Raw genomic sequence first — 22,342 nt, 5'->3', positions numbered from 1 at the left:
AATAATTATTTTATTTCCACATAGAAAACACCTTGAATGACTCATCATGTACTAAAAAGTTATTCTCTAAAGGTAATGGGAGAAGACGCCAATTCCAGTATTCAGACCTGTGGGATAGTTATTAATTCAGAAGCAGTTATAAAACAGCTTTGAATGAAGCAAATGTATTCAGTGGGTGTTTGTGTGCCTGTGCAACGCTATATTCCCAAAATTTGCCATCATTTGAAAGGCATTGTTTTTTTGCATTGCATCTAAACAAAACTGGTGGAAGATGTGAATGAAGATTTCTACATGACATGATCAAAACTGTAGATGTGGCTGGAATATTAGCATATTGTACACTCACGCACACACACACACACACACACACACACTTCGTCGTCGTCACACAGCCCTAAAAAAGCCAGGATTTTTCCACAGCTCAGTCTTCCTGAAATACAGAGGAATCAGATATTACCCACACACACACATTCATTTCACCCATGTTCACACTTGACTTACTTTTATTCCATTTTTATTTTAGCATTTTGGCTTTCAAATGAATTCCAACCGCTCTAATAATAAATAAATATACTTAAACATCTCAGATGTGGACAGTTTCTTAATCTAGTAATACTGAAAATATTGACAAGAATAATAAAAAAAAATAATAATAATTTTAACTTGAAGCCTTTAATGAGTGGTCTACAATTTAATGAATATTATAGGGTACATCGAATGCCCAAACATTCCTCAAAGGTTGAGTAAAACAACTTTTTACCTCATCAAAAACAACTAAACACAGTGAGTCATTTCGGTGCATGTGTCTTTAAATAATAATGAGCTACTGCTCACCCCGCCCCTCTCATCTGTTTTTTTCTATACTCATAATGATGCAAGACGTCAGGGGCACTGAGGCATTATGGGCAGTTCACCGTATTAATAAAAATGTTTTAGTTTGTACAAAAAAAAAAGTTTTTTCTAGAAGTTAAAAGAAGTCCTGTTCGTGTTCGGAGACTATTCCGGTGGATCTCTTGGGAAAAATGTATTCCATCTTTTGGACTCATCATTATACAACGCAATGTTTTAATGATGCCATCACGAAGCTCGCCGCTTGAGGACACCACAGACATTTATGAAAAACTTTTTAACGTCAGATTTCAGTTTTCCGCAAACAGCGCATATTTTGTCTTTTCTCGCAGCTATTTTATTAATCATACAACGGCTTTACGTTTTTGGATAGTTGCTTCAACTAAGAAACGTCATAACACACAGGTAAGAACTCCGTAGTTGTATTGCAAATTAGTAGCAGCTAACTCATTTAGGAACAATCATGATTTTGTACCAAAAAAAAAAAAAAAAAAAAAAAAAATACAGTCAAACCCCTACATTATTAAAATCGCTACATATAATTGTTTAGAAGGTCATAGTGTGCGTTATTTGTTTTCCCTTTAACTTCCTTTAGCTTTTTTCATGTTTGGGAGGTCGGATTATACAAATTATGAAATATTTGATATCCCAATTTTGCATATCGTCCAGACAACAATTTGGATATTATCGTCTAAACGATATATCGCCCACCCCTAGTAAGGAAGATAAAAAATTGGTATCAAAAACTGTGAAATGGTTCAAAAGGAGTATCAGATGCTTTTATCTAAATCTATCCAACTTTAGGTGCGCCGCATTTCAGTTCATGACCTTGGCACTGCTAATGTCTTCAACTGTCTTCGCCACAAATAATTTAACCAGGGTGTGTTTGGAGTTTAAATAACGCTACAGATTTGATAGAGTATCAAGTATTACAATCAAAAGGATTCAAAGTATGAGCCGACAGTCATAAATCACAACACTGAGCCTACAGTGTTGCTGCACACGCCATGCCTACAGAACATACTAAGCTTTTTCTCCCATGATCCACTCCCATGTGTGATCTTAACAGTGTCACACCTGCCCAACACACACCCAGTCCGTACAGCAACACAACACCTCCCCATTCTGGTTAACACACGCCAGAATAAAACATTCCTCACATTCAATGACAGTGAGTCAACATTGATACCTTCCATCCCATTACTGATGAAGAAACATCAAACAACACCTCACGATGAGAAGAAAAGTACGCAAAAGATACTGGGTGGAGACAAACAATACAAGACATGAGCTCAGTCTGAATAATGGACAGCTAGTTGTTAGAAAATTTCACTGAATGAATCAATACAATTCTGCATTCCAGTGGCGGCTAATTACCATCAGTTTTCAATATTATATGGTATTTATAGCTTTATGATGGGAGTTATGTGAAGCAGCTCAACATCTCAACATGTTATGTATGATATGTTTGGCTGTCATAGAAACAGAACAAGATATTACAATCGTGACTCAAGAGCAGGAGGTATTCACAAGCTCTGCGTTCTGACAAGTATGATACATTCTTACCCACGGGCCACAAAAAGCTTGGAAAAAACTAAATGGAAAACTATAAGTTAATAGGCTCATATGGTGGTCCTCTAGTTTACAAGTCATAGAATAATGCAGGACTGTCACGATAGCAACACTTCAGCAGTTCATACCAATGCTAGTAATGTCATTAAAGTGTTTTCAGAAATGTGAGTAAACAGCATTAAGTTTAAAATTTCATTTGATTTACATATAGTTCATTTGCTTTAAGTTAAACTGAATGTGACATTTAAATCAAATTATAGATTAAATTATACTAAAAGTTAAACATTTTTAAATAAAACCAAATTAAATCAAATTAAAAGTTAAAATATAAATCCAATTAATTGATATTAAATTCATTAAACAATTAAAAGTTCAATTTAATGCTAAATCCAAATAAAGATTAAATACAACTAAAGTTTGAATTTAAATCAAATTAAAAGTTAAGTCAAATTAAAGATTCATTATATTACATGAAAAGGTATCAAATCAAATTAAGTTAAAATATAAATCAATTTATATTTAATTAAATTACATTAAGTTCAATTTAATGCTAAATCCAAATAAAAATGTATTACAATTAAAGATTACATTTAAATCAAATTAAAACATTAAATTAAATTCAAAGTTAAGTCAAATGAAAGATTATATTACATTGAAAGTTCAATTCAAAATTACATTTAAATGCAACATAAAATGTTTAATTTGATTTAAATCAAGTTAAAACAGTCAATTTCAATTAAAATAAATGACATTAAAAGTTACATTTGAATCAAATTGTAATTTAAAGTTTAATACGTAGGGTTATGAACCCAAACCTCTTCAAAAGTAACAGTGACAAGCTCACCACAACAGAGATGAAGTCTCAGTCCAGAGCCAGTGTGCAGGCTTCTCCTTTGAGCTTTCCAGACACAGTCACAGAAACAGTGCACTTATCTGTATTTCCAGGCACAGCCACGAACTCAGAACTGACTCAATAGCAACGAGAAGCAGTGGTTAAAATCTGCCGTGACTTTTTGCAAAGGAAGTGGTTAGAGAAGACCCAGTTTTTGGTCAGAAGTATGGCTGCAATCGAGCATAAGTTTTAGGCCTCAATTTCAACAGAAAACATGGGGTAGATTTTGCCCTGAACAGAGAAACTGTGGTGCAGACAGACATACGCCATCATTACGACTACCATATTATCCTGTTCACTGACTTAAAATAAGAACGCAGACAGCCTTTAACTGCTACAAAACAGAGAGACAGCATACAGGAAATGTGGTAAGAGACAGAAATCCAACAATGAGATGAACAAACAACTGAAAGTACTAGAAATGAGAAACAACCACTCTCCATCATCCTCAATGAGAGGGTGCATCTTTTTGCACAGAGTGACAGTCACTATGTGATGCCCTTATACCTTATAAGGAGATGGTTTGTGCATTTATTATGTTAATAACCCACATTATGATGCAGTCACATTAAACTTCACAGTTAAGTAAAAAAAAATGAGCTTGTGCAAAGCTTGTGCAAAGAAGTGTTTCGCCTTCGGAAGATCAAGTTTAATGCACTTAATGCAACTTGCCAATTCATACAGAAAGGTGACGTTTAGTCGGTGAGAACATAAACATCAAACATTTACTTGATAAACCGGTTTGTTCAAAGAGAAAGTAGATGGAGTAGATGGCATATTTTCACATTCATAATTATTTGTGATTGATCTAAAAATATAAGTCCTACAGCATGACATCATATCCAGCTGCCAAATTATTTGCACGCTTCATGCGTATTGTGAACACACTTTTGTATAAAATGGATTATTGTTGTCACGATACCAAAATTATCCTTTCGATACCGATACCTAGTCAAGAATTGCGATTTCGATACTTTTTCGATACTTTTCCTGAAGGGGGAAAATACACTCAAATATCATTGCTATGCTTTATTTTAAAACTGGGACAACATTCTAATCATATAACACACTAATAAATGAACATATGAACAGCATATATGTTAAACATTTGAACAAAATATGAAATATCAAAATATAAAAAATAAATTGGAGCAATGAAATTCAAGGTAAAGAAAGAATACATTTAGCAGCATTATCTCAGTTATCATAAGAAACAAGAGTAATAAATTTATCTTGATTCTGAACTTTGAATAAAAATATGAACAGCGATTATATTAAACAATGTTTCTGAACTCAGAAGATTAAATGTCAAAAGATAAATAATATCAATTTAAGCAATGGTATTCAAGTAAAAAAAAAAGCAAATAAAATTTAGCAGCAATATCGCAGATCTGTCAGTTGTGCAACCTTTTCTTTCAGAGGAGAAAACTCAGCCAGTGAACTTTAATGAGCCTCATCTTTATTGAGCGTCATCTTTTTCTACCAGTTGTGGACCGGCGGACACAGTATCACTTGTGCTCGCATATGCAGCCTAGTGATGCACGGGTCGGGTTTTTTTCCAACCCGCGGGTCCCGCTTTTATGAAATTATTTGTCCCGCCCCAGCCTACAAATAATGTAAAATTTCTTTACCCACTGTTTCATCCTGTCAAAGAGTTACTCAAGATGTGACGGAGCATGTGATTTGTTGAATGTAGTGAACGAATCCACCCTTCACTGAACGAGATCGAGAGATCAGGGTCAGTGAGCCAAGCATGTAAATCTCGATCAGCAATCAGCAGATACAAAGCGCAGTTATAGGTGCTGTGCAGAAACGCTCGTTTTCATATTTAGTATACAGAACATAACTCCACGTTTAATCCCCGATTAATGTGAATATTATATATGAACTGTCTGACCAAAGAATTCAAATGTTAATTATGCAAGAAAACCTCGTGCCTTGTTCATCTGAACAACTTATTTAAACTATTTAATGCGATTATGCACACATTTTAGTAAAGCCAAATCAGTTTAGTAAAGCCACTAATGCAGCCATCTGCTGTAGTGCTTTTTTGTCGCTTGCGTGAGGAGAAAAAACACAGCCGTCCATATGGAGGCACTGGAAGCGTGCATTGCACACACCAACATGAAATACTTATTTTACAAATCTGGAAAGCAGTCATTCTTTGATCAATGGTCAACGTCAATCGTGACATTTTTAATTTCCGAGAATCGCGATACTTTTGAAGTATCGGTGCACCGTGCAACACTAAAATGGATTATTGACCTTCTGAACCAAAACAAATGCGTGTCTGTGCACCGCCGGTGGATACTTCTGCCTTAGAACCTCTTCTGCAGATAAAAGAAAATATGTGCACACAATTATGAATTGAAAGAGACAGTCAGTCTCTTTCATCATCAACAGCTGACAACAGATCATATCAGAGCAAGCAATTTCCTGTGTATCGGAGCATGTTGTGCAAATTCTTGCTAAAACAAAAAGATTAGAAACTTTGCATATGCTGAAAGCATACAAAAACTGTGGTTTAAGAAAAAAAATATGTTCAGCTTGGTGCCCACTATGAAGTAACCATCAGAATATAGAACGGTATGGAATAGCTGCTTTGTATGGGATGTTATTTTGTGGTCCAGATGAACATTTATGATCAAACCATAGCTGCAGCTGACAGGGTTTTAGTGCAGAGACATGTGCAATTATAAGACATGTTTGTGGATGTTATGTCTTCCACGGCCTATTAGCACTCTGGGTATATCTGAACAGAGAGAAAGAAAGCTTCATTCTCAGGGAGGAGTCTCAGGGGATGTTTACAAGACAGTTTTTAACTCAAAAAGCTAAACTTCTAATGCGTTTTGGGGCCCTAAAAACACAAACTTTTGAAATTGGGTTTTAAAGTGCAAGTTTTTGAAAACAATACCGTTATTAGGGATGCAACAATACAACTTTTTCAGAACCGATACCGAAAATTCTGAGTATCTGCCGATACCGATGCAGTTTTCTTTTTGAATCAATGTAGAATTTTGATACTTCCCTATACTTCTTTCTATACTTCTCTGTGTTGATCACCACTCTTTTGTGTGTAAAACACAATCTACCACATATGAACAACTTTATTTTAATGAAAAATAACAAATGAAAAAATATATAAATAATAATCTATGACAAATACTATTATAAACTAGGTTAGTGGATAATTCAGCAGCAAAAGATACTCTAGATTCTAGAAAAATTACGGGTGCACAATAATTTTATAAAATCTAGTGAAATATTTTTTACTAATAAAAGTGAATCAGTCTAAAATCTGGTAAAATGTTACACACTGTTCTTTGTTTTGTTGTAAAATACATTCATGAAAAAACATAGAAATGTAAAAGACTATGCTGCTATTTTTATATTAATTTCGCTATACTGAACAATAATATTTTAGAATTATTCTCATATTTCTAATTGTTAGTTTGAATGAGCTTGTTTTTTTATATATTTTCAGTTTTCATTTTCATTATGTGCTTTTGTTATTTTTAGTAATTTTTCAGAAAAATTTTTTATTTGTTTCCAGTTAGTCATTTTAGTGCTTTAACAAACCTATTTCAATTATTTGCCAGGGCAAAATTTTTAATAATCATAAGGTTTACTCTAATTATTATTATCATCATCATCATTTAGTTTTTTTTTTCCATTTAATTATATCAGCTTTATTTAAATTAAGAAACAAATCTTTAGTTATCTAATAGTTTCGTTTACGATAACCCTGTAACTGACATGAATGTGTTTATACTTGCTCATTCACAATACTGTTTACAGTGCCAGTAAATGTTATAACAAACAAAAAAAGCGTAACAAAAATTAAAGATGAATGAGAAGAATGTGTGTTTTGGAGTGATGGACGTAAAGCGGAGTAATAGTGAGGGGGATGAGATGGGAAGGATGAGAAGAATTGCACAGGTGGAGACAATAGAGAAGTATAAAAGCTCTCTCAATGGGTTTGGTCAATGCATAGACACGTGAGGACAGAAACATCAATTCAAAAGTACTGCTCAGTCATTCACATTCAGTGCCCAGCCTCGAAACTGCAGTCTCCTCACTTCAGACCTGCAGAGAGCTGTGCTACAGCAACAATAAAGGAGCAACTGGTAGAAACTGGGCATTTTTTTAACTAACTTCTGATAAGTCAGACATTTACTCATTTCGGAGTCTGGCCATGTGGGTCTGGACAGTGTTGACGCCTTAATCTGTAACTTTTCACATTATTCTGCATAACTGAATCCAAAACATTCCAGTCCGTCCCGGGGCAAAAAACCCCAACTTGCAAGCAATAAAATCCATTGCATACCCTAAAAATTTCAAAAACAACTGAGTACTGTACATGCACTTATGAATCCCAGTCTATTTAAAGGCTACTATCAAGCAGAAATATGCATGTTAAAACTAAATGAGCTTCCCTACCTAGACAACATTTTTGAGCATCATAAGCACACAGAGTCAAGTGTTTCCAGTTACTTAATCTCTTAATAATGTACATTACACTAATGTATTCTGGTCTCTCATCTGTTCAATTCTGATTTCATTCCAATGTAAAAAATAAGTAAGTTTTATATGGAGTAGCATCAGACTATTTTCTAAACATATGTTTGAAGTGTAAAGGTGTCCCAAGGTTTTCCCCTCTCCATTAAGACCTTCACCTCCATTAACATGTTTAAACTTCTGGTGCTCTTTGGTCTTTGGTCATTTTTTTTTTTAATACTTAAGCAGAATGGTATGAAACTTGGTAAAGGTTTTGCCATGTGCTAGGTGAAAAAAGATCTTGGTTCAAAAAGGTTAAAATACATTTCTTCTAGTTAACGTTCCCTAATGTACAGTGGTTTGGTTCACTTCGTCTTGCTTAAAATGTGCTTCAAGTGGACTTTGAGTGATGTTGGACTAGAGGCTCCTCTGAATTGAGCTGCAGGGTTACAGCAGATGACACATTAGATCATTTCCATCACTTAAACACGCTGAAACAGTCATTTGTTCTCTCATTTCTGCGTGGGGCAGTCACCCGGAGTCAGGCTTTTCAGTGAAGATCCAGTTCATGAGTAAGAGTGAAAGACTAAAGGATGCTGAACTGATGCCATGCTTCTCACGCGATGATGATGAGTATAGATAGCACTTCTGAACAAATACAGTCCAGTAACACTGCATATTTGGTTATAATATTAAGTAAATTAAGCACTTACCTGGTAAAACGTTGGCGCGCGCGGTTAGGAGTAATCACAACACTGCGTGTGGCACCTGTGCGGGTGACGTCAAAAACACGCACGCGTCCTGTGTGAGCTCGGAGAGTCGCTCTGTCCGCTTCCTAAAGCAAACCTGACTCAAGACACTTTCAGTGCGTCAGTTTTTAGACTGCGCGCTGCATGTGACCAAATTCCCACACCGCCCAGTTTTTTTTTTTCGAACTTTCCCCGAGAATGTTTTTGCTGTACGATGTTGCTCTCCACTCACACGCCACGTGCCGCTGTCAAAATAAAGGCGAGGGGTGCGCGCGGGGGGAGTCACGCGGGGCGTGTTGAGTAGGTGGGATGAAATATAAATATGATTTTAAAAGCGAGCATTTATAACACTCTGTACCAGTGCGCCGCCTGCTGGCGGTGATGAGAAAACCTTATTTATTCAAGTTTAAATGTAAGATTCTAAATTTTTAATATTGATTTATTAAAATAAATCAATGCTTTTATTCAGCAAAGATACATGGAATTGATCAAAAGTGACCGTAAAGACATTTATATTTATATTTCAAATAAATGCTGTTCTTTTGAACTTTCTATTCTATTCTATTTCTTTAGGAACAGATCAGTATATTAGAATGATTTCTGAAGAATCATGAGACTGGAATAATTGCTGTTGAAAACTGTAAGAAGATGTCATAAAATAGCTGTTTTTACTGTATTTTGATTTGATCAAATAAATGCAGCAGATAATTATACAAAAATGTATATAAATTAAAATCCTATTATTTAATTTAAAAAATATTTTAGAAAACACTATGAAAAATAATATTAATATTACAAGTATACCAAATCTACCACAAACCCTATTTTAATATATATATATATATATATATATATATATATATATATATATATATATATATATATATATATATATATATATATTATAATTAAAATAATAATATATAATATAATAAAACTGGCCTTTTCACCCACATATATCTGTCATCATGTTCTCAAGACTGGTTATTTCATTTGTTTCATACAAATAGATGCGTTGACTAATGAGAGACAGCAGCAGAAGCATTTACTGAAGCAGGTGCTGCAAGACATTTACTCTTCAGACTGGACTATGAAGAAAATCATATTGATTCGAATAGTGAAAGTAACAAGCACACTAATGTTTTTCGTTATTTATTTGATCAATATCAAAATCTGTGAGTACCTTACATACTGCAATATATTGTGTGTCAATAAAAATATATTATCTTTTTTCCATTATTTGATAACTGTCTGATAACGATTCAATGATCTGTACAACAAAATGCAGTCAGCTACTTCAGTTCCCAGAAAATTAAAAACAAAGACAAAGAGAGTTAATGATGGCATCTTCCACAACCATTTTTAAAGCCAACATAAACCATCAGTAAAAAGTTCTCCGGCGCCTGTCTTAAAACCTGTGCACATGTTCTTTGACATAAAAAACACAAGCTGACTTCATTGTAAAGTGTCATTTCATCCTGTAAAATCATAAGAGCTCATGACTTATGTGTATATGTTTAGTTCTTGGTGTAAGCATTAAAAAATATATATTAATGCTTAAAACAAGAAAAACATACATCAAATATATACAGTATATATATACACATATTTAGGTTAAGATAAACTGTATTCTCTGAAATCTTACGTTATACAATTTTGCCCCTTAAAGTAAATTACTATTGTTTAGTAATGTTTACTGGAAAACAAGAAAAAATACTGCTTAAGGTTTTGTGTGTGAGTGTGTGAGAATGAACAAACATGCAAATCATGATGTTCTTCTGATCCTGAAGACTGACCCTGCATTAACATTTTCAGCTGAATATGGTTTTAATCATTTATATATATCTCATATCATATAACTGATTTTTTTTGCTAAACAGGAGACTTTTACTAGTACAAAAGAGTTTGAAACTGGCAACACATTCCCTTTCCTAAAGTTTAAGAGAATGGCATGCTGGGTTTGTTACAAAAACACAACTTTAAGACAACTGCATTAGCGCTTACAGACACTTGATAATGATTGCAAAAACTGCCGTTGTGTTTCTATTATGATGTGGCAATCAGCTAAGCCAGTGCAAAAAGGGTAATAACTGAGATGAGAATGAAAAAAAATTTTTTTTTTTTTTAAAGTAGTTTTAACCATGTGTCCCATCCAGATCCTCAGGATATGTAGTGTTCAAGTGCAATGTTGCTACAAATCTGAAACCAAAATGAAGTTAAACTTTACAAAGAAGTTAAAATTGAGTAAGTCATCTTAGATAACGTGAATAGAATTGTGGACAACTGTAATTAAATGTAAGGATCTTCAAAGCATAATGCAGTGTGGCTTCATCACACGAGTGGTCAAACCCAGCGGTGTCCAGCGTCTGTGAGGAGAGCAGTGCACATGCTTTGTGAAGGAAGTTTGTGTGTGTTGATGTGTGTGTGTGAAGAGGGCAGTGGTTTTGTGTTTAGTGTAAAGAGGCAGTGCAGACAGACAGTATTTTGCATTGATTAGTGGTTTGGAGTTTGTAGTATCAGTGAGAATTGGTGGAAGCTCTTAAACTGGTGCCACATAGTTTCCAGGGAATGTTCCAAAAGCTTGGGTCCTCTCAGACGTACCTGACAGGAAAAGAAAAATGCCATGTCATTTAAGAAAGAAAACTTCACTTTGCTAGCACATTGTGGTAAATTAAATTGTTGTAATATCAGACTTGGCCAATAGAAGGCAGCACATGTCTGGCACCGACACTGCTCTTAAAATCTTTAAAAGATACATCAGTACAACTACACTAAAAATAACACAAATAGTTTGATGCTTGAAGTCAATTTAGGCATTGCAATAATCAATATTATCAAATATAAAATGATAATCAATATGGTACCAATATATAATGCATCCTTATGGTTGATGGCTTTACTTGTCTGTCAAAAACTGCATAGAGCATCTTGTTCAAGCCAGAAGTTCTTGGCCGGAATAAACTGAAAAGTGAAGCAAGCTTACCTACAAACCAGCCATCATCACACTTCTCCATGACCTGAACGATGTCTCCCTCTTTCAGCTCCAGCTCGTCTCTGTTCTGGGGTTTATAGTTGTAAACTGCTTTATAGCTGAACGCAAAGAGGGAAAAAATTAAAATAAATATGACAAAGAATAACAAAGGGTGAAGAGTGAAATCAGTGGCTGGATTATCCCTGGATAGTTTCTACATTCTTAAAGGGACAGTTCACACAATAATACATTTTGTCATTTTTCATGTCATTCTTAACCTCATGACTTTTTCACAGCAAGATGGCAAATAAATAGAGTGGTTTAAATTTTATTTTTACTAAAATATCCCTTTAAACAATCATAAAACTAATAAATGATATTTCTGTCTTCTTAAATTCGGTCAGTAGTAATGAACGATGTTCTGTACTCACGGTTGTCGTGAATAACCCATGTTCACAGGTGACTGTGATGTGGAAGGAAACTTTACATCTGCATTGGGCTTCGGAGATTGTGTTCTGGTCCCATCCTAAACATATATATAAAATATAAAAACTCAAATTTAATAAAACACTTATTAGCCACAAAATATTTAGTAAAAAAACCTGATGCCATCCATGAATAGATGGTGTTGTTACACAAACCTGGGTGATGTACGGAGGGTGCGAGCTGGTTTTGGCTGGCAGTCCCGGACCCTGTGAAGATGTCAGCACATGATTGGAGGGTGATAAGGGTGATCTGGTGTCCTTTTCCTGTCGACTGTGTGCGTGCAGCGATCCGGTCTGGTTGCTCATGAGTGAAGTGAGGCCAGGAGAGAACTGGAAGTGCTTCGAAGGCTGTTGTGTTGAGGTGGGCTGTGTGTGTGTCAGAGGGGAGCATGACTGGCTTGAGTGTTTGTGAGGTGAAAGCTGGGGTTCAGGGGAGCGTGACGAGGAAGACAGAGGGGAGTGCTGTGGTCGACCAGGACTGAGGGGCTCTGGGGTAAGAGTGGGAGAAGATGGAAAGTCATCACTGCTTTTAGTGCGGGGCATTTTGTTGACCTGGACGTAGTTAATGGGGAAGATTCCACTGCGGGTGGTGCCGGCGATACGACCCTCCAGCCACTGATCATCAACACGTCTGGTGATGGAGATCACCTCACCCTGAGACAGAGACGAGAGAGAAGAAAGCTGCTGAAGCTGCTGGGTGTCAGATAGCACTAGCTTCTGAAATACTTTAACATTCTGTGGTCAAATACTTGTGTATATTGATGTTAAAAAGTATAATTTATGGTAATTGACTATAATTGTTCCAGGCAACCATTATCCTACATATCAGTGTTGGTAGGATGGAGTCAATTTACATGTCGGAGCATGACATGATTAAGACTCATTACTCTAGACTCAAAGCAGTGGTTTTCCAAAAAAAAAAAAAATTATAAAAAAAAAATTATAAAAAAAATTATAATAATTGACTCCAAGACCACCATACTGTTTACAGAAATATTCGAAAGCTCCATGACTTTCAGTTGTTCATGATTGAGTAAGGATTTAAAAACATTTAATATAATTTATGCATCAAGATTGTATTTATTTACGTGACTTTTCTATGTCTAGATTGAGTTTTAAAATAAGGCTAATTCATATGCAAGCCCCCCCCCCCCCCCCAATACTGTGGGTATCCTTGCCTTTCAAAGAAAATGTTGTTTATGGGATGAATTACGATAAGATATCTTGATTTTTAAATGTTGTCAATTTACTTTTGTTGGCTTCCTGAATGAGAACCAATGCCTTAAAGGGAAAGTTTCCCAATAATTTAAGTAGGCTATTCTTCAAAATATCTTCTCGAGTAAAAGTACAATCAAACAGGTTTGGAATGAAATGATGAATTATGACAGTAATTTTGGACAAACCCTCTCTTTAACATCTAGCAAGGTGCGTTCTGATTTATTCCAGTGACTCATTTTGACAAAGTCTCATTCGGTTTCATTCACTGCTTAATTTCATGACTCTTTTGGTAGGTTACATCCTTACACCAGCAGGGGGCAACCAATGAGTATTTGCAAGTATTAGGAGTAATGATGAGAACAATACAGTTAATTTACGAAGCAGATTTCTTTACGATCATCAAGGCACAAAAAGTGAAATCAAAGAACTACAAATAAACAGACTCTACTGAATAAGCAGGCTATCTTCATAATGCTTTATTTCTTTGTGACAAATTTTCAATCCTAATAAATTAATTCATTATGATCAATGTATCACTTATTATAGTAAAACATAAATGCTTCTGGATTTAATTCTTTAACAAAGCATGCAAACAAACAGCAGCTTTTATCTAGCTCATGTTTAATCCTGCAAATCTGCTTATTTTAAATAAATCGGTTCAATTTGAGTGCTCGATAAATAAATGTGACTTGACTGGAGTGCAAAGCTCATGCAAGCATACACATGATCAGATGCTTTCTTAACTGCTCCTTTCTCACTGCTTTATTTTCTTACTGAGTGGGAAGTGTGCAGCGCACACCGCTCTCCTCAAAGTGGTTGCTGTCCAGATGTTCATGAACAGTAAACCACTGAAAAGGCATTTAAAACTATTTTTTTACCTCTAAATGAACAAAAAAAAGAACTTTGGCATGTGTATATCAAGGCCTTTACTTAACTGATCAATGCAATTTATAAAACCATGAACACAAGCACACAATTAAAACAAATGGAAGAGGTCACAAGTAGTATAATAATTTCAAACCACTAGTAAATTAAATCGGTTTTTACCTCTGCTCACTTAGCAATAAAGAAAATGAATTTAAAAGAATATTTTTCGACTGATTAGTTGTAGTGTATGGTGCAGATGTGCAGTGTTTCTAGCACCTTTCTGAAGGACAGCTCCACAGGCAGATCAGCGTTGAAGTGGAACAGGGCCACGGCCTCTCCGTACTCCAGCACCTGGACGGTGGGAGACTTTATTGGCGTGGGCTTCTCTGTTGGAGGAATAATCTGGAAAGAAAACATAGAAATGTGTGTAAGTGAAAAGATGAGGTGAAGAGTTTCATTTGCATACACATGGACATACCTCCACATAGCTGGTGGGAAAGATCCCCACTCTCCCATGATGCTCTCCTTCATACCAGTTGGCGTCCACCTGCCGGTGTATGTACACTACATCACCTTTTTGTAAGGTCAGCTCCCTATGGATGAGAGGTCAAGAATAATAATAATGGCTATGTGTGATTATAAATATCTTCAAACATTATTAAATGAACAATAATAAATAAATTTAGGGAACCATTTAATATTTTGTTTTCATTAATTTTAATCACAGTGGCATTTGCAACACTTTCATTTTGGATCAGACTTTCCCATATCCTTCATAGACGGATGCCAATTCGGCAAATAATTAGGAAAAATGAAATGTGTGCGGTGTCTTTGGTGTTTTTACTTACTTTGGCAACTGTGCTTGGAAGTTAAATTTCACTCGTGCTGCTTTCATCTGTGTAGACAAACATGCTTTCTTTTTCAAAGTCTGTGTAAAATACGTACTTTGCATTCAAACACCGCTGAGAAAAAGAGATCAACACTGTACCTTTCTCTCTTCTTTCTTAGGAGGGAAATCCATGTCTGATGATGTTATGTGATCTGTAGAGGGGAAAAAAAGACCAGATATGAGATAGTGGCTCATAATATACCAAAAATCTGAATTGTATCCATTGTCCATGTTTGCTTGCAATTATTGGGTGTTTGCTCAACTTCAAGCACTTTTATGCCCTATAGGTCAGTGGTTCTCAACTCCAGTCCTGGCGTATAACAGCTCTGCAGCATGTCTTTCTTATATAACACACCTGATTCAGATAACAAGCTCGTTAGAAGAGAGCTCCATGCATCAATTGTGTTCCAGTTGACATGCTCCCTACACAGTGTCCATTGCTCCCTACTCACTAAAGTTTACTTCACTTTGGAACATTAATTCACAGATTTGCACTGCACCACGGTCTGCAGCGTCGTCACACACAGATGAAACTTACTAGTGAAGTGTGACCTAAAATAACAAATAATGTGGAAATCTTACTAACCACAAACTTTTGAATGTATATTAGTAAAATAATTTAGAGATTTAAAACTTTTTTTTTGGCTCAAGACAGTTGGACTCCAGCTCTACACATGTTATTGTGTTTACGGTGGCAGAGTCTTACTCAATTAATCTCCAGGGAAAACTACTGGATCAATCTAATCTGCAATCACGACCTCCATCCTGCTGCTTGTTCCACGCTTCAAGTTCTGCTGAACGTTGACTGACTTCATTTGTTTTTCTAATTTCACAGAAACGTGTTTACTTTGTATTAACCGTGCAAAATGTGAAGCAGCCTTGGGGAATGAGAGGAGAGGAGAAGAAATAGGAAAGTGGCTATATCTTACCATCAGAGTGCATGAAGCTCGCTGTTGTGCCCTGCTTTACAGAGCAGGGGATTATGGGATAGCTGGAAAAGAAAAACAAAAATAGTCATGTGACAAATCTATGCTAAATACTGCAGAAGCAAAACACTTTTTTAAAAACAGCAAGGTTAAAGCTCAGATCTTATGATATGTTTTGTCTTATGATAAGAGGAAAGAGGAAAGTTTTTCTTTTGTGTCTTTGAAAAGTTTGATATTGTAATATTCATGCCAGGCCAGTAGATGGCGATGTCACTTTGTGAAAAAACACTATGCACTTGCACGCTTACTGTCCCTATAGACTGAACACATAATACACATAACTGTTTTCACAAATTCATGTTTTTGTAGTAAACACAGATCCGACACTGCACTTTAAAACTTGTTTTCAAAAGTTTGCATTTCCAGGCCCCCAAAATGCCGTTGTCATGTAAATGGACAACCAAAACACATACAAGGTTTTATTATTAGGCGCCCCCTAATATATTAACATGATTCCTCAAAATGACCTTTATTAGTTTCCAATTATAATTTTTTTAATGAATGAATTAATGACTTCTCAGGTTTTTCTTCCAAATAAAACTCCAAAAAAAAGCTCATGTGTCAACAGAGTTTCAGAGGAGATCTCAACAATGTCACAAATTTACTAAAACACCAAAATATGCAATTAAAATGAACTCAAACATTTGTCATTATCTTCCAAGCCCAAATGATTTAAGCTATTCACATTCATTTCACAGCTCTACATTCAACTAATACACAAATCAATAAATACTGTGAATGATTACCACTCTTATAGGCACATTAACAACAGAGAGCTCAGAAAAAATAACATCATAAAAATAAACAGATGGTCTGTCTCAGCCATGAGGATCGAAATGGGGATATTTATGAATGTGACAGACCAGAGATCTTTAAAACGTTATACTGCTTAAGATAATACTGCATACATAAAAATATCTTAATAAAAAATATCTGATAAAATGGCTAGCATATTGATTCTTGAACTCAAAGAACAGTTACCATGTGAACAGGTTTCCAGCCCCAAGAGAGAAGCTATAAAACTGTCCTCACTCTGTATCCTTTTTGTAGCAGCAGGAGCATTTATGGCATTTCGTGGGTGGGGAGGTAATCAGCGGGGGGCTGAAGGGGGCAGAAACCATCAACATGCCACAGAAAAACAGAGCGAGAACTCAAGAATGTGTCAGATCCAGTGAGATACGGGCCCCTGGCGAGCAAATACTGAAGTTAAAGGTGTCAGAACGGGCATGAACATCTGAAGTACAGGCCTGGAAGGACCAAACGTTGCCTTTTATAGCTCTGCTGTGTCAAAAACACATAAAGAGAGGGATAACTGCTTGAGGAGCAGTGATGCAGGCAGAAAAACTGTGGACATGCACACACATCTAAACTGTGTCGAATGCAGTCTGAACTGAACCAATGCTGTAACTCTTTATTAACACGATGAACAAGGTCAAGCTTGTGAATAAAGTACAAGGCTTCTACATTTTGACCACGAATACACAAACACATGTACAGGCACACAAAGAGCTCAGCATGGGGTCGAGTATGTGGCCGCTGGCCAAAGAGTCAACAATTAACCAATCAGACGAGGAGACAGGCCGGGCATGTCATATGACCTTTATAAGACAGAATCTACTCCCGCATGTGTCACATTTCATCATCATTACTGATGCGTTATCAGATGCTATTTCTGCAAAACACTCCAAAGAAACTACTTTGCCCACCTGTTTCATGTATCCAGACTTCAATCCAAATGATACAAAAGCAATTTATAACAACATAACATTTATAAACTTATAAATAAGACTAACTCTAAATTAAAAGTGCATTTTTATTAAAAAAAATTTAGGTTTTGTCATATTTGGCTAGCTTAGGGACACATCTGTTTCTGAAGTATAGTTAAGTAAACTTACTAAAGAAGCTTACCTGTTTTCTTGTCTATTCTCTTCTGTTCTTGTGGTTGCTGTGTTGGCTTTAGATCCCTGTAAATACAAATCACAGTTTCATTCAACTCTAAAACAGATGAACTCTCTGAAGACACAGCTAAACGAGCGTTTGGGAGCAGCTCGGAGGTAATCTCAAGAGGCGGTGACCATTCCTGCACTGAGAGCCGCACTGAACACTCCCCTGGGTCCTACACTCCTTATTTTGGCTACATTGTAAATGTGAATGAGCTAGAAGTGATGATGTAATCATTTAAGATTTCCAGTTTATTTCACAAGCACGGGGAGTGCCATAAAACCTTACCCAATTAGAGTCGCAGTATTCATTGACCCCAAAGCTAATTTTAGATTAAATTAATAATTTGATTTTCAGCGAACAGCAATTTGAATATGAGTCTTTTATTTTTATTTTTTTTTATTTCTTTGGCTACTTTTGGAGCTGAGACTGATTAAGGGTACATTAATTTTTATAATAATAATATTTAGCTAAACTATTCCTTTAGTTTTCCAAAAAAAAAAAAAAAAAAGATGTTTTTTATTTATTTTTCTCTCATACTGTATGCTAACCATTTATTTGATCAATGAACCAATATTGTTACAGTATATATTCAATAATTAAAATACAAACATTTGTATTAAAATAAAGAAGAAAAAAATTATTTATATATATATATATATATATATATATATATAACTAAGATTATTAAAATAACTGTTTTCTGTTTTAATATATTTTAAAATGTAATTTACATTTATTATTTGAAAATAATTCCAAAATGAGGAAGAAATTAATACTTTTATTCAGAAAGGATTAATTAAATCGGTCAAAAGTGACAGTAAAGACATATTATTACAAAAGATTTATATTTCAAATAAATTCTGTTCTATGAACTTGTAATTAATCAAAGAATAAATTAATAAATAATATTCAAATTGATTAAATAAAACCGATAATTATATTAAGAAATGTTTCTTGAGCAGCAAATCAGCATATATTAGTATTATTTCTGAAGGATCATGTGACACTAAAGACTGGAGTAATGATGCTGAAAATTCAGCTTTGCATCACAGGAATATATTACAGTTTAAATATATATTAAAATAGAAAACTGTTATTTAGAATTTTGTAATAATATTTCAGAATATTGCTGTTTTTACTGTTTTTTGATCAAATTAATGCCTTGGGATTTGGAAAGAAATGAAGGGCAACTGATCATTTTTGGGTGAACTGTCCCTTTAAGAATCACAAAAAGAGAGACATGGCTAGAAATGGATCAAATAAACAGAGCCGGGATATAAAGAGCAGACACTGCACAGATTGGCGTGACTCAAATGAAAGCTCAGCAGTTGGCGGCTGCAGACTTTGGCTGTTCGGCCTGACAGGAAGTGACAGAGAGGATAAGCATGCACAGCTGTCAGATCAGGCCCAACATCCAGCAACCTGAAGATAACAGCAGTGGCCAGAAACACAGAAAAACTCTTTGACTTTTTTTGCCACAACAAGTGGGAGCTTAAGACTAATACCTTGTTTGAAGGGTGTGGGAATTTTTAAGAAATCAGTTCATTTATAATGGATGACTAAAGTCTGGCCAGAAGTCCAAAAGATTTAAAAGCCATTAAGAGCTTTAGATTGATACAGTTACAGTATGCCAAATACAACTTCACAAATGATCTTCCAGTCTTATCTAAATGCTGTGTCTCTGTTTTCATGACCCTCACTCTCTAAAGCTTTGAAGTAGATATTTGTTTAATATTTGTTGGGCAAAATTCAGAATTGAAGTATTATGAGTGTGTGTGTGTTTGAAATGAACCTGCCAAAAATCACAATGAGTTGAACTGGAATTAGAACAGGAATGACAGGAAGACTTTCAAAACAGTTCTGCTACATACAATACAATACCATTCTTATTTAAATAATCAATCTAAAATATATAAATTATATTTTCATTTATTTGAAATATATTAAAATTGTTATTAATATTACTGTTTTTATTTTATGTTTATCAAATAAAAGCAGCATTGGTGAACATAAAACTTTCAAAAGCATTAAACTCTAACCCCAAACTTCTGAATAGTTTATGTACTGAATTGGAGATGTGCAATAGTGGATCATAGATGGTTTAATGAGTCTAGATGAGGAGTGTGATGTGTAGCTGGACGGGTCAGTACCTCACCCCTGCCTCGCCGCTGCTGCTGCTTCTGGGACATTCTCCTCTCCAGACCACGAATGTCTGAGTCCAGCTCTGCCTCAAAACGGTTCAGCTCTGACACCAGTGTCGCCTGAACAACAGCATGAAAATATCTTCAGACTGAAGGCTTAATCAGACCATAGGCTTTTAATCAGAAATTATTGTACACTTTAACAAATGTAATGTTAGGCTATTGCAATTATTTATAAAAGAATCCAGAATCCAGAAGCAGATTGTCAGAAAGTGAGACATGCTGGTGGATGTCTTATGTGGAGGTTCGACAGACTCTCACCTCTATGGACGGAGACTGGGACTGAGGTTTCACTGGGCTGAGATATGAAGGCATCTGTGACTCAGACCTCAGAGGCTGAAAAACAACAACAGTACAATATCATCAGGCCACATTCAAAGCCATACTGTATTTCAGCTAGCTGCCGAGGTAACATTTCTCATTTTCATTTTGTTTAAGTTGATGACCTAAAATAAGCTGAAACTGAAATAAAAAATTACAAAAATAAAAAACGATTAAAATGACAAAAACTCCACAATATTAACTAAAATGAAAACGAAAATGGAATATAACAAAATAAAATTCAAAATATTGATACAAACTGTAATCTCATTGAGCATGTTTAAATGCACACAGATACACTGATAAGTACCAAAACATATTTTATTGAAATAACCCGATTTATTGGTTTACATGTAAATTAATAACCTGACAATGCATGTAAACTGTGTTTAATGTACTGCATCAAAAATCAGGTTGTTTCCTGGTGGTTATGTGAAAACATAAGCATCCATGTCTTCTCCTTATAGAATTGCATTTGTTATGCGAGTTGTGATGTTAAGTAAAGCGTTAAAAACCCCAGAGTCTTGCACAGACTCATTCTTCTCTCATATTTGCTTGAGTTGCATGAGATGAAAACAACGATATACAACGATATACAGTATTCTCCTCCCCTACCTCTGTGGATGGATGCGCTTAAAGCTTTCCTGTCACATATTACACATGTGCACTTCAATAATCGGACATCTCGCAGGTTAAGGTGTTTCAGGCGAAATCAGGGTAATGGGCAGAATTCTAGCTGATCGGTTTTTGCACAAGATGATCATGACTTTAGGCAAATAAAGGAAAACAAGGTGTGACATGTAAACATGGCCATACTCGTCGTCTTATTAAGTATAAATGCTAAATTATTTTTAAGAACTACAAGTACAAGTTACAGGTTTGAACTGAACACCATTTCATAACCAACTTAAGACCCAATGTAAGTATAAACCTGATGTGTTCCGCCTCATTTAAGAGTTACCCAATTTGTGATTTTGCAAGCGCTCCAGACAGGTAGGATCATGTGAAAAGCTCCTCACATTTCTTGGAGGCTAATAACCTTAGTGAAGCCAAGTTAGACACCTAGAGCCATTAACTAACTAAGACAAGATAAGTGAAGTCATCTTTCAGTTATGTTAATCAAATAAGGCTGTCTTTAGTGAATGAGAGGACAGCTGTCTCAAATCAGGTAAAAACTGAGTGAAAGCAGAAACAGCGACTGTCACGATTTCGCACAGGAGACGAAAGATCCAAGTCCAGTGTTTTAATGGGTAATACAAAATCAATATCAAAAACAGGCAAGAGGTCATAACCATAAAATCAGTCCAGAGACAAGAAAAACAAGAAAACACAAGGGAATGCGAGAAAATCAGGTGACGGAAACAAGGACTCCATGAAAACAGAATGAGACAGGCTGGTATATATGGACAGGTGATAACGAAGAGAGTGGAGACAGCTGAGTGCAATTAACAGGTGTGCAATTAACCGTGATGAAGGGACAATGCTTTGTGAGATGTAGTGCCTGCAGTGGGGTGACTATGGGGAAGTGAGACCACTAGTGGACACCCAGGGAAACACAGACCAGACACTGTGACAGCGACTGACAACTTTACAGACCCTGGTGCTGGTAAATCACACAAGAGGTTAACAGGTCTAATACATATCACAAGAAGCAAACAATAGTTTCTTTTATTCTCGTAGTCAGTCATAAACAATCAGGAGTCCTGACAAACATCTTAATCTGAGAATTTTCTGAGAATTTATGTTAGTTATTAATCCAAATTCTCTCATGGACCCCAAATAACACCATATTACAGGCCTCTGTGAAAAATCATAATGATACATAATTACTGATGGCATAAGTGTTTACAAAAATATTCACTTTTGCAGAAAGCATGCACTTCCAGTACAACTACAGAATA

General features: G+C 35.4%; 2 protein-coding genes across 3 annotated transcripts in view; both read right to left on the bottom strand.

Moving 5' to 3' along the window:
- Window positions 1-8,775, bottom strand: part of LOC132115448 (PDZ and LIM domain protein 2-like) — a 63,293-nt gene extending 54,518 nt beyond the window's left edge. The window contains exon 1 of one of the 2 annotated variants that reach the window (XM_059523932.1): window positions 8,524-8,775. The gene's annotated coding sequence lies outside the window, so the exon portion shown is untranslated. Of the gene's footprint in view, window positions 1-3,265; window positions 3,289-8,523 lie in introns of those variants that run through there. The other variant, XM_059523933.1, reaches the window with a different exon arrangement.
- Window positions 8,776-10,238: 1,463 nt separating this feature from the next.
- sorbs3 (sorbin and SH3 domain containing 3) overlaps window positions 10,239-22,342 on the bottom strand; it is a 38,108-nt gene continuing 26,004 nt past the window's right edge. Inside the window, exons 10-21 of the mRNA XM_059523931.1 lie at window positions 20,382-20,456; window positions 20,070-20,180; window positions 17,884-17,939; window positions 15,919-15,980; window positions 15,089-15,141; window positions 14,949-14,995; window positions 14,579-14,693; window positions 14,377-14,502; window positions 12,172-12,669; window positions 11,962-12,056; window positions 11,543-11,649; window positions 10,239-11,160 (exon numbers count right to left, since the gene is read on the bottom strand). Of these exons, the coding sequence (XP_059379914.1) occupies window positions 11,099-11,160; window positions 11,543-11,649; window positions 11,962-12,056; window positions 12,172-12,669; window positions 14,377-14,502; window positions 14,579-14,693; window positions 14,949-14,995; window positions 15,089-15,141; window positions 15,919-15,980; window positions 17,884-17,939; window positions 20,070-20,180; window positions 20,382-20,456 (1,407 nt within the window). The 3' untranslated portion in view covers window positions 10,239-11,098. The remainder of the gene's footprint in view (window positions 11,161-11,542; window positions 11,650-11,961; window positions 12,057-12,171; window positions 12,670-14,376; window positions 14,503-14,578; window positions 14,694-14,948; window positions 14,996-15,088; window positions 15,142-15,918; window positions 15,981-17,883; window positions 17,940-20,069; window positions 20,181-20,381; window positions 20,457-22,342) is intronic.

Source organism: Carassius carassius, chromosome 34, assembly GCF_963082965.1.
Source record: "Carassius carassius chromosome 34, fCarCar2.1, whole genome shotgun sequence".
In the NCBI taxonomy this organism is placed as follows: Eukaryota; Metazoa; Chordata; class Actinopteri; order Cypriniformes; family Cyprinidae; genus Carassius; species Carassius carassius.
Note: the sequence above shows the minus strand (reverse complement) of the source record. Positions and strands in the feature narration are given on the sequence as shown.